Source organism: Cebus imitator, unplaced genomic scaffold (assembly GCF_001604975.1).
Source record: "Cebus imitator isolate Cc_AM_T3 unplaced genomic scaffold, Cebus_imitator-1.0 Scaffold1293, whole genome shotgun sequence".
Lineage (NCBI taxonomy): Eukaryota > Metazoa > Chordata > Mammalia > Primates > Cebidae > Cebus > Cebus imitator.
Window position 1 is genome coordinate 6,632 of NW_016108608.1, and position 11,772 is coordinate 18,403.

The following is an 11,772-nucleotide window of genomic DNA, read 5'->3' on the forward strand; positions in this document are numbered from 1 at the left end:
TGAAACAACATTTCAAAAAAGACTTAAGTCCACTTGTGTCTCTCCCTTGGGCCACAGACTGCCAGTAACTCCAAGAGCAAAGCTCCTTATACAAGGACACGACAGGAAGGGAGCCTCAGAAGCCAGGGCTAGCTGCCCCTTGCCCCAGCTTGGCTCTGGGCCACCCAGCCAGGAGCCAAAAGTGACTTTCCTGACATGGAGATGACAGCAGTTCAAGCAGGACCTTCATCACCAAGGAGACCCAGCACCATTCAGGAGCCAGCACGTGAATCCAATAATGTCCTCAAAGTCCATGTGAAGACATGGTAGACAGGGCTACAGCAGCCTTGGCAGGGAAACCACTGAACACCGGGCTCCAGCCAAATGCAGCACAATTTTGTGGAAGTCTAGAAATGCTGACTGTCCTTGGGAAGTGCTTAATATTGAGAAAATGATACCAGCTCCATACACTGCTAGCTCTCCCCGAAACATAAGAGAGCCTCCATTGGAAGACGCAGGGTGGTGAGGAACAGCTCTCAGGAGGATGGATCCCAGGGTGAGGGAAAGTTGTAGAGTTGGCTGAAAGTCTGAATAGTGCCGGCTCCACTGCACACTGGCTGTGTGATCCCTGGGGAGCCCCTCAACCTTTCTGAGCTAGGATATAAGACTCATTCCTTGGCCTCCTGCTGAAGGCTGAGACGACTGGTACACAGCTTAAGCGTGAGGTCAGGCACACAACAGGTGCTCTCCCTAAGGGCTTCACAAGCGAATCAGCAGTGCAAAGCCACTGGGAGAGTGGGGGAATGTGAGGCTGCAGGCTTGGCAAACCCATTGGTCCCATTTGTCATTTACCTACAAGGGCCAGAGACTCATGACAAAGATACTTGCAAAGAAGACAAGACCATTAGGAAAGTCAAGCTGGCCAGACACAAAGCTCTCCTGGGAGCAAGTTTTTCCAGATCGCTCCTAATAGCTAACTTGGCAACTGCGGGCATTTTTTGGAATGATCCATAGACCTTTCACTTCCTATGGGCCATGCTTCTGATTCTTCGTAGTTAATATTCGATCCCAATTTTGTTCAAAGAGTTCTAACATCTTTTCCATGTGGTGTCAGCCTCAATCACCAGAACAGGGGCTGCCACGGGAAAAAGGCTGCCTTTGATGAGCCACTCCTCATGGAGATGGTGAATTGTTTTCAGGTATTCCAGTGGAATGACATTTTCCTCTTCCCTGCATCTCCTCTTTAACCTCAGGATTGGTCTGAAGGTAAACTATCAAATCAACGGACACGTCCATGTTCCTCAAGATCCAGTCAAACCATTCCGACAGAACTATATAGTCCATTTCTGGCATCTTCCCGCTGCTTCTATACAGGTTTTCTACAAAAATGTATCTTGCGCTGTGAATCGACCTCTTCATCAACCGTACAGATGACATCTGAGGACGAGTATGCTATCAAGCATGGTGAGCTGCACATACTTCTGAAGTGTAAGGCCCCAGTGAGAGGCATCCTGATACATCAGGCACAGAGGATTGTAGCCACAGACATTTCTCCACTTGGACATGGGCTCCCTTAACACCTGGACGTCTGTCGCTTTAGAGAAGCACTCCAGGCATGTCGTCTTCCCACTTGCAATATTGCCCTCTACACAGATCACTGATTTTTTTCTCTTTTTCCTGTTCTGTATTTAGTACATTATACTTTGCATTTTCCACATGTCATCTGTTTAGATCTTCACAGACTGGGTGTTCAGCAAGTGGAAAGGCAGAGCGGCCTCCACTGGCGGTGCACGGGGAAGAGAGGGCAGCGAGCGTGGGTTTGGGCCTGGGACCCAGGTGCTCCTCTATGCCCAGGGCGGGCATCGCTGCCCATCCACCCCACATGGTTCTGAGGCGTCTCTCAACAGCCAGCTGTCGGATGCCAGAACTGGGCTATAAGAATCGCCAGTTTCCAAATGGGTCCCCACTCCCGGGGAGGGCAGGAGAGCGCCGGGAGCATAACCCCCACCCCCCAACGCTGGCACCAGAGTGCGAGGAGAAGCGGCTTAGGCAGCTCCCAGTCCCCATCGCCCCCAAGGCCGAAAAAATCGGGCCAGGAAACCCGAGTTTGGGCCAGAATGTTCAGAGCGGCCCCCGCCCCAGAGGGCAGGGGGTCCGTCCTGCTCTGTAAAGCCCCTCTGTCCATCCCGGAACAAGAGCCGGGCGCAGAACCCCACGGCCCCAGCGCTGGCTGCGGCCTGGCGCCCGGGTACCGATGGCCGCCACCGCCCCGCCTCAACCGAGACGAATCTCGGCCTTGGAGGAGGTGTTTCCGGCTCGCGCGGGTTCCGGGAGCCGAGGGGCGGGGAGTAGGGGGGCGCTTTGGGGCCCCTGGGAGACTGGACCAAGAAGTGCGTTACCGAGGCCAGGCCCCGCGGTGCACCCTCCGCGCCTGGGGCCTGAGGCCGGGCTCCTGGGGCTCCCCTGCCCCCGGCAGCGCAGTCCCCGGGCGGCCCAGCCCCGCAGTGGCCGCAGCAGCATAGCCGGCGAGCGGATCCCTGTGTATTTTAACTCTCACAATAGCATTGAGGTAGGTACTATTTTTATCAGTCTTTTATTCTATAAATGAGAAAATTGAGATACAGAGAGGTTAAGTAACTTTCTTTTTTGCCAAGATAAATCACTTTTATCTCTATAGGAAAGGGAGGATCTAAACAAAATATAAATTACATTAGTAACACAACATAAGAAAAAGACAGGGGCAAAACAACAAATAAGTCTGAATGATGTCACTCTAACCTATTTATTAAAAGGCCCTGCATTAGAAATTCACAATCCTACCCACTTCTAAAAATATATTTAGACATGTACAGAAGCGGTGGACTTGTTTTTAAATTGTTTGCTTTTTTTGTAAAAATATATTAAAGGTGAATAGAAATCCCGTCCCCCTTCCCTCTATCCAGCCCCCAGCTGGGGATTGGAGATCAGGGGTGACTATCTCGAGGTGTTCTAAACTTGGATTACTAACACTCCCAACTCTTCCCCAACTCACTTCACTTAGAACCTGAAACATTAAAAAACAAACAAACAACAACAAAAAAAGACATCAGCCTCTTTGGAAAAGCATAACTCTGGGTAAACTTGCTTTTAATTGGAAACACAAAATAACAAACAGGAGGCTCCAAGGACCCAACTAAGCTAAATGAAACCCAGGGAGGCTGGGTTTCAGCTCCACAGAAAGCTTAAGTTGATTGTATTCCCCCCCTCCCAAAAAAATTATAAATACAGGTGCTCATAGCTTGTCTGGGAACTTGGATTGGGGGAGGGTTCCCACCACTCATTCCAGCTCATTCCACAGCTGCTCCAGCCCCACCTGCAGCCGGTCCAGGTAGAGGCAGGTGCTGGGTCAGTACCTGCCTGGCCTGGCTCTGGCCCCACAAGGTGGTGACGGCCCGACCACTTGCCTGCACGGCTTCCAGCCCTGCCTGGGACAGCCGAAGGAGGAGGCCTGCCACACCATCCAGGGTGCCTGCCGGCTGTACCAGGCGCTGGAACCTTCTTTTCCAGACAGGCTTGCACCTGGGAGCCAACTGCTGCAATCCTGGACTGTTAGGACAGAGAAGAGGCTGGGACTCCCTCGGGGCCGCACAGGAATGAAATACACAAAAGTTCTTGGTGCCAGTGGCAGGTGCGGGCCTCACCCTGGGGCCTTGTGCTCTGGTTCCTGGGCACAGATGGACCCAAATGGCTCGGGGTTCCTGGCACTGTGGCCTTTTCCTCATGGGACACAGAAGCCTGGAGACAGCTTGGGGCCCTAGACAGGGACAGCCTCACTTTCTCCTCCCTGTTGTGCACATTTCCCTCCAACTGGACCAGGCTTTGAGAAGCTGAGGTGGAGACACATCCCACTAGGCCAACCCGCTGAGCCTCGAAGCTGTGAAGCTGGGAGCAGGAGGGCAAAGTCCTGAGTGGAGCCTGTCCCTGGTCTCTGTCTCCTGCCAGCCCCAGGCTCAGGAAGGGGCTGGCTGAGGAGGCTGCAGTCGGACCCTGGGCAGGTCACAGAGCCCCAAGTGGATGGAGTGCCACAGCCAGTGTTCGTAGTTGGTCTGTACTTCTCCCCAGAAGCTCTGCTGGGCACAAGAGGCCCCGAGGACATGCTCCAGCATGGCCTCCATGATGATCTTGTCTGCCTGAGATGGCCGATGCCTCTCGTATGTCAAGTTGTGCCGCATACGCTGCTGGCCCCAGGACAGGTTGAGCTGTTCAACGAAGAAGTCTATGGTCTGTGCTAGGGCCCCGCAGGCCCGGAGGGGGTACAGGCCCAAAGTTTCCTGCCCCTGGGAGGCAGCCAGGCAGCCATCCCAGGTGGTGCTGTGTGCTGAGAACCTGTTGGCCCAGGCGAGCTGCAGAGTCACAAGCTGTCCTCTGTTTCAGGTGAGCTGTCTTTCTGGTGCTTAAGTACTCCTTTAAAATACTGACGAGGGAAACATTTATATAAAATGTATTTTTATCCTCTATATATTCAAAAATCTCAGCAGCACCAGCAGCACGGAGGAAAAGGCAGTAAAGACCGTGCTCTGGGGCTACGAGCTCAGTCAGGAGAGGTGGACTTAGACCTTCAGACCCCAGCCAGAGGGGAAGCAGGGCTGCAGGCTGTTGCTTCATACAATTTGCTTAGGGGAGAAAACCAAAGAGGAGATGCATCGCGTGGAGATCCTGCCTCCAGGAAACTGGGAGGACAAGAAGACGCAGCTGGTCACCATTGCCTCGCTCCAGGCCTCAGTCCTCCCCATGGTCACCATGGTTGGAGTACAGCTTTCTCCCCCAGTTACTTTCCAACTCCGGGCTGGCTCAGGACCTGTGTTCCTCAGTGGCCAGGAGCGTTATGAAACCTGGGAGGAGGAGGAGGAAGAAGAAGGGGAAGAGGAAGAAGAGGAAGAGGAGGAGGAAGATGATGAGGGTGAGGATGTAGATATATCTCTGGAGGAGGAATCCCCTGTCAAACAAGGCAAAAGGCTGGTACCCCAGAAGCAGACGAGCATGGCTAAGAAAAAAAAGCTGGAAAAGAACAAGAGGAAGTAAGACCCAGCATTAGAGACAAGAGCCCTGAGAAGAAGGCCAAAGCCACACCCAGATCCAAAAAGCCAGGATTCAAGAAATGAGGAGCTACGCTTTGGGGGCCACGATGCAGAGTGGGCCTTCCCTGGCCTGTTCTGCAGGGACACGACACCCCTGCCCCACCCCTGCATTTGTCTGAATATGACAGGGGTGTTGTGGGGGCAACACGAGAGCCCCTCACCCCCACTCTCCACTTTCAGGAGGCCTCGAGTGCAGACCCCCACCTCGGGTCACAATAAAGTTGTCTGGTCAGGAAAAAAAAAATTATGGCTTTTTATACAAATTTGTATAGACTATAAATATATTTATATTCTATTTATATATTATAAAATATAATTTTATTTTCTCCATTTTTTTCACATTTTAAATAAAATTATTTAATGAAAAGCAGAGCCTAGTGACTGGGAGAAAATTTGAGCCATTAACTGATAAAGAAAACTAAAATTCAGACCAAAGGTTCTATAGGAGGCAGAAGGAAATAACGCAAAACCTTGGCATCAAACAGACCTGGAATCAAATCCTGACTCTGCTGTTTCTCACTGTGCAACCTTCAGCCAGCAACAACTCTGAACCTGAGCTTCCACCTCTGCAGAATGAGGATCATTACCCTCGCCTCCCAGGATGCTGGGAGGATCAAACAAGATTCCAGATACCGGCTATGAAGTGCCCAGCCCAGTGCCCAATGCATGGTTGGTGTTCAACAAACATCAATCCCCGCCCTTTCCCTTCCAGGGTGCTTTTTTTTAGCAGGGATCATAAAAATGTTTGGATCCATGTTGTCATGTCTGGAATTCACAAACTTCTAAGTCTATTTTGCAAGCTGATTGTCTGAGATGCACAGGTGCGAGACCTGGTGAGCACCCAGAGCTGCAACAGCGCAGAGGTGTGGTTCCAGGCCAATGCCTAGAAAGACTGACCAGCCTAGAAGACACCTTGGGTGGCCAAGAGACTTCCAGAAACTAGAGCAGCCAAAAAGAGAAAGGATTACTTGAGCTTCGGCTCCCGTCCTTCGCTTGTATACTGCCAGCAGATGGTTATTCTACTCCCATCCCGCTGCTGACCCGCATCAAGCATGAAGCCATGGAGCTGCCGCCGGCTGCTGGCCCAGGCCTGGCCCCCAAGCGCCCACTGGAGATAGGGCCCCGGGATGGTGTGGCGGTGGCCTCGGGGGCCGCGGTGGCGGCAGACGCAGCCCCTCTCAAACTGCCCTGAGTCTCCTACTACGGGGTGCCCAGCCTGGCCACCCTCATCTCCGGCATCCAGCAGGTGCCCTACCCCCAGGGTGAGTGGACCAGTCTGGGCACCAGCAGCCTGCCCACCACTGACAACCCCACCTCGTACCACAACGAGGACGACGAGGAGGATGATGAGGCCTACGATGCCATGGTGGAGGAGCAGTACGGCCAGATGTACATCAAGGCCCCTGGCAGCTATGCAGGTCCTGCGTCGCCATGCCACCCGTCAGAAGGAGCTGCCACATTTGATTTATCCAGTGCCCTATCAAAGGACGTTTAGGTTGTTTTCAATTTGTTGCAGTCAGGAGCGAAGCTGCTGAGAAGGCGCCGTGCATGGGGGTGTAAGGTTGACAGGTCCCTGCAGCATGGATGAGACGGGCATGGCTGCTGCTCTCACCGCCGGGGCAGATGACAGCAGGGAGCCCGGGCTGTTATTTCATCGTGTGGGGGGGGCATTGTCACCCACGCTGAGGACGGGCACCTTCATCATGGCAGGCCGATGAGGTCGAGGGATGGTGAAATGGAGCTGGCAGAGGACACAGCGAGGGGTGGGGTGGTGCCATGCTGGGGCGTCTCTCTTGTCCTCTGAAGGAGAGGGGGCTGCCTAGACCTGCACCTGCACCCCATCCTGTGCCTGATGGGGCTCACCTAGCCGTCCCTTTCATGCCCTCAGCAGAGGCTTCGGGCAGGCAGATGTTTAATGGCAGCTGGCAGATGTCACTCTGTGTAGCTACGGAGACAAAGCCACACTTGGGTATTGACACCAGCCACACACTTCCACGGTAACCCTCTCCCTGCAGGGGACAGCTCTGGCCCAGGGACTCTGGGAAAAAAANAGATGGGGCCCCGGGATGGTGTGGCGGTGGCCTCAGGGGCCGCGGTGGCGGCAGACGCAGCCCCTCTCAAACTGCCCCAAGTCTCCTACTACGGGGTGCCCAGCCTGGCCACCCTCATCTCCGGCATCCAGCAGGTGCCCTACCCCCAGGGGGAGCGGACCAGTCTGGGCACCAGCAGCCTGCCCACCACTGACAACCCCACCTCGTACCACAACGAGGATGACGAGGAGGATGATGAGGCCTACGACGCCATGGTGGAGGAGCAGTACGGCCAGATGTACATCAAGGCCCCCGGCAGCTACGCAGGTCCTGCGTCGCCATGCCACCCGTCAGAAGGAGCCGCCACATTTGATTTATCCAGTGCCCTATCAAAGGACGTTTAGGTTGTTTTCAATTTGTTGCAGTCAGGAGCGAAGCTGCTGAGAAGGCACCGTGCATGGGGGTGTGAGGTTGACAGGTCCCTGCAGCATGGCTGAGACAGGCGTGGCTGCTGCTCTCACCACCGGGGCAGATGACAGCAGGGGGCCCGGGCTGTTATTTCATCGTGTAGGGGGGGCCATTGTCACCTACGCTGAGGACGGGCACCTTCATCATGGCAGGCCGATGAGGTCGAGGGATGATGAAATGGAGCTGGCAGAGGACACAGCGAGGGGTGGGGTGGTGCCATGCTGGGGCGTCTCTCTTGTCCTCTGAAGGAGAGGGGGCTGCCTAGACCTGCACCTGCACCCCATCCTGTGCCTGATGGGGCTCACCTAGCCGTCCCTTTCATGTCCTCAGCAGAGGCTTCGGGCAGGCAGATGTTTAATGGCAGCTGGCAGATGTCACTCTGTGTAGCTATGGAGACAAAGCCACACTTGGGTATTGACACCAGCCACACACTCCCACGGTAACACACTGGGCAAAAATAAAAAATAAAAAATAAAAAAATAAAAAAAATAAAAAAAAAATCCGTATATATATATATATATATATATATATATATTTAATTTATTTTCACGACCGCCAGTGCTTTATTGCCTCTCTAGTAAATGCCTATTGGCTGAAAACTTTTCCATCTTTTCCCCACAGGGGTTCAAGCTGGCGGCATTTGCTGTCCTACGGGGTCCAAGGGTCAGGTTGGACGAGGAGGAAAGGGTTGTGTTGCCTCGACTCTCCAGCCTCCTCTACTTGGCAAGAAGTCTTGCTGCTGCATGGTGATGTGGGCCATCCCTGCTGGGGCAGAGCTGGCAACTCCAGCGCCTGAGTCTAAGGCACCATCTTCCACATTTGAAGGCAAAGGGCACCCGGTGGACGGTGGCGCAGGCACAGATGTCTCCCACATCTGCCAGGTAGCAGTCGAAGTCACTGATGAAGGTGCACTTGAAGCCCAGGGGCTCCAGCAAGCAGCGCATCTTTTCTTCCAGGCAGCAGGTACCCATGATTTGGGGCCCAAAAGCCTTGGGGATCCCCAGGTTCTTGCCCATCACAATCATCTGCAGCAGGTTAGGGAAGTATGGCCTTGCGAAGAGCCTCTTGGGCTGCTGATCAGAGGGGACATTGGTCAGCTTCTCCAAGCAGAACAGCTGGGGAATCTCGATGATGTCCTGTTCCACCAGGCCCAGCTCTGTCTTCAGGATGTCATGGTTCAGGTGAATACACTTCTCCACGTATTAATTCTGCTTCCTCAGGCTTTCATCACCCAAAAGTTGGTCGATGGTTTTGGCTTCCCTTCTGTTAGACAGGAGCTGATCTGCTCTAACTCCATCAAACAGAAAAGCATCACCATAGCCTTCCTTCTGTTTCTCTTGGAAGAGTTTGTAGCAGGCGCTGGGGCTGGCCAGGAGCAGCTGGAAGCCCTTTTTGCCCTCACTCTTCTCATCTGTGGGGATGAAACACATGAACTCATCCAGGTGGCTAGTCATTAGCCAATCGGAGTAGAGCTCCACCGGTGCTTGCACCTGCTGGTCATAGAGGAAGTCTCGGAGCGTCTTACTCATGGCCCGGCCCTCCATGCTGGGGTAAAAGCTGCTGCCAATGAGGACTCTGCCCAGGGGGTATTCTTTCCCTTGGACCTTGACAGGTGGGGACATCATCACATTCCCGATGGAATCCATGCTGGCCACTTTATGGTCCTCAGTGTCGTGGGTCATGTAGCCAATACCGGGGCTCAGTGAGTATTTCATGGGGAACTCATCGAGTTTGGGGGCTCGAGGCGTGTCAAGGATCAAGGATGTGGTCTTGTGGCGTGCCTGGGTGTAGCAGAAGACCATCTCATCCTGGAGCCACCTGCCCAGTCAGCCGGGGTCCTTGTAGACAGAGGCCACCTGGCTGTTGCTCTTCTCACTCAGCTCCGTCACTGTGTCCACAAAACCCTGCAGCTGCAGCTCCCTGCACAGAGGCACCTGGGTGCAGGGAATGAAGATGCAGGGAGCCACCCGAAACACCACCGTGTCTTTGTACAGCAGAGTCTCTGGAATTAACGGGTCTTGAGACTCCTCCACCAGGGATACAGAGTAGGTGATCAGGCCTGAGAATTCGGCGGACGGAAACACCATAGCTTTGAAGTAGAAGGTCTCTTTCAAGTGGTCCCTGAGGAGGGCCAAGGTGTAGGCATGCTGGCTGGGCCCCAGCACCAACTCAAAGGTACTGGAGTTGCCTTTTCGGGGCCAGTAGACTCTTGCCTTCTTTGACTCTTCCTCGGAGGTGTGAAGGACCAGCCGATATTTCTTTAAGAGGCAGCTGGGGCCTTGGACCTTCAGTGTCATCTGAGACAGATTCTTTATTTCCTCTGAAAAGATCACTCTGTTGGTCTTGTCCTCAAGTTGCTGGCCTGCATCAGCAGGGTTGCAATTCACAAGCAGGATGGCGCCCCAACCACTGGGACCCCAGGTCCATTTTTTAAGCTAATGTGCCCCAGCCCAAATGGCCAACAGACAGAATCATGAAGAAGATATGGGCATATATTTTTGAATGTATTTTTTTATATTTAAAATTATTTATACAAATTTAATATATTATAAAATCCAATTCTTAAAAAAAAGATATGGGCATATATTTAATTAATGGGTAATGTGCCCCAGCCCAAATGGCCAACAGACAGAATCATGAAGAAGATATGCAGAAATATGAAAACATGTATAACATAGTACTCCTCTGTCNGCAAAAACATTGTTAAGAAGTGCCTTGAGCTCTTCTCTGAGCTGGCGGAAGACAAGGAGAATTACAAGAAATTCTATGAGGCATTCTCTAAAAATCTCAAGGTAAGGAGGCACATGGTTATTTCCTTTACCACTTTCTTAGTAATTACGATAAACTCTTCCATTCTTATAGAAGGTAAGGCTATTGTAGTTGGATTGTTTTTTCTCTTCCCACTCTTGAAGCTTGGAATTCACGAGGATTCCACTAACCGACGCCGCCTGTCTGAGCTGTTGCGCTATCACACTTCCCAGTCTGGAGATGAGATGACATCTCTGTCAGAGTATGTTTCTCGCATGAAGGAGACACAGAAGTCCATCTATTACATCACTGGTACGTTGGTTCTGATTGAAGCCTTTTTGGAGGAGGAGGGAGCACATTCAGGGCTACCTGGGAACTGGCAGTATGAGGCACTTTGGTCACTGAGTCCATTGAATAATCCTACAGGTGAGAGCAAAGAGCAGGTGGCCAACTCAGCTTTTGTGGAGCGAGTGCGGAAGCGGGGCTTCGAGGTGGTATATATGACTGAGCCCATTGACGAATACTGTGTGCAGCAGCTAAAGGAGTTTGATGGGAAGAGCCTGGTCTCAGTTACCAAGGAGGGTCTGGAGCTACCAGAGGATGAGGAGGAGAAGAAGAAAATGGAAGAGAGCAAGGCAAAGTTTGAGAACCTCGGCAAGCTCATGAAAGAAATCTTAGATAAGAAGGTTGAGAAGGTAAGCCATTCTGGGACTAGGATCTATTTTGTAGCGTATCTTTAAGGTGGGCTTTGTGGTTTGAGGCAGGCTATTTTAATAAATTTGGCAAAGATTAGGCATTCCTTCAGTTAACTTCTGAGAGTAGGTAAAATACCATTTTTTTTTTTTTAACTGGATCTAACCTCACTGCAAACTCAGCCTTCTGGGATTATAGGTGTGTGTGCCACCACACCTGGCTAATTTTTTGTAGAGACAGGGTTTTGTTTTGCCATGTTGGCCAGGCTGGTCTCAAACCCAAGTTATCTGCCCATCTCCTCCCAGTGCTGGGATTACAGGCATGACAGTTCCTATTTTCTCTCTTTTTTGAGTGCAATGGCGTGATCTCAGCTCACTGCAACTTCCGCCTTTCGGGTTCGAGTGATTCTCCTGCCTCAGCCTCCTGAGTAGCTAGGATTACAGGCGTGTGCCACCATGCCTGGCTAATTTTTTGTAGTTTTAGTAGAGACAGGGTTTCACCATGTTGGTCAGGCTGGTCTCAAACTCCCGACCTCGTGATCTGCCCGCCTTGGCCTCCCAAAGTGCTAGGATTACAGGCATGAGCCACAGCGTCCTGCTCCATTTTCTCTTTCAAAGTGAAAAGGCTTTTGTGATTGTCCACAGGTGACAATCTCCAATAGGCTTGTGTCTTCACCCTGCTGCATTGTGACCAGCACCTACGGCTGGACAGCCAATATGGAGCGGATCATGAAAGCC

At 52.3% G+C, this 11,772-nt stretch overlaps 3 protein-coding genes and 1 pseudogene across 3 annotated transcripts in view; 2 read left to right on the forward strand and 2 right to left on the reverse strand.

Moving 5' to 3' along the window:
- Positions 1 to 1,005: 1,005 nt before the first annotated feature.
- On the reverse strand, positions 1,006 to 2,499 carry LOC108298968 (annotated as a pseudogene).
- Positions 2,500 to 4,598: 2,099 nt separating this feature from the next.
- Positions 4,599 to 5,333, forward strand: LOC108298964 (nucleoplasmin-2-like). The gene is made up of 2 exons (XM_037735923.1): positions 4,599 to 5,038; positions 5,073 to 5,333. Coding segments are annotated over exons 1-2 (384 nt in total). The 5' UTR covers positions 4,599 to 4,656; the 3' UTR covers positions 5,075 to 5,333.
- Positions 5,334 to 8,392: 3,059 nt separating this feature from the next.
- On the reverse strand, positions 8,393 to 10,023 carry LOC108298965 (protein-arginine deiminase type-6-like; the record flags this gene model as incomplete). The annotated part of the gene is given in 2 exon segments (XM_037735924.1): positions 8,393 to 8,412; positions 8,415 to 10,023. Coding segments are annotated over 2 exon segments (1,629 nt in total), but the record flags the coding sequence as incomplete, so codon positions are not given.
- A 44-nt stretch (positions 10,024 to 10,067) lies between these two features.
- LOC108298967 (heat shock protein HSP 90-beta-like) overlaps positions 10,068 to 11,772 on the forward strand; it is a gene marked incomplete at its 3' end in the record, with an annotated part of 5,619 nt that continues 3,914 nt past the window's right edge. Inside the window, exons 1-5 of the mRNA XM_037735925.1 lie at positions 10,068 to 10,082; positions 10,273 to 10,386; positions 10,507 to 10,654; positions 10,769 to 11,037; positions 11,680 to 11,769. Of these exons, the coding sequence (XP_037591853.1) occupies positions 10,068 to 10,082; positions 10,273 to 10,386; positions 10,507 to 10,654; positions 10,769 to 11,037; positions 11,680 to 11,769 (636 nt within the window). The remainder of the gene's footprint in view (positions 10,083 to 10,272; positions 10,387 to 10,506; positions 10,655 to 10,768; positions 11,038 to 11,679; positions 11,770 to 11,772) is intronic.

Excerpts from the sequence above, each read along its gene's own strand:
- LOC108298964 (XM_037735923.1), top strand. The coding sequence starts at position 4,657 with ATGCATCGCGTGGAGATCCTGCCTCCAGGAAACTGGGAGGACAAGAAG.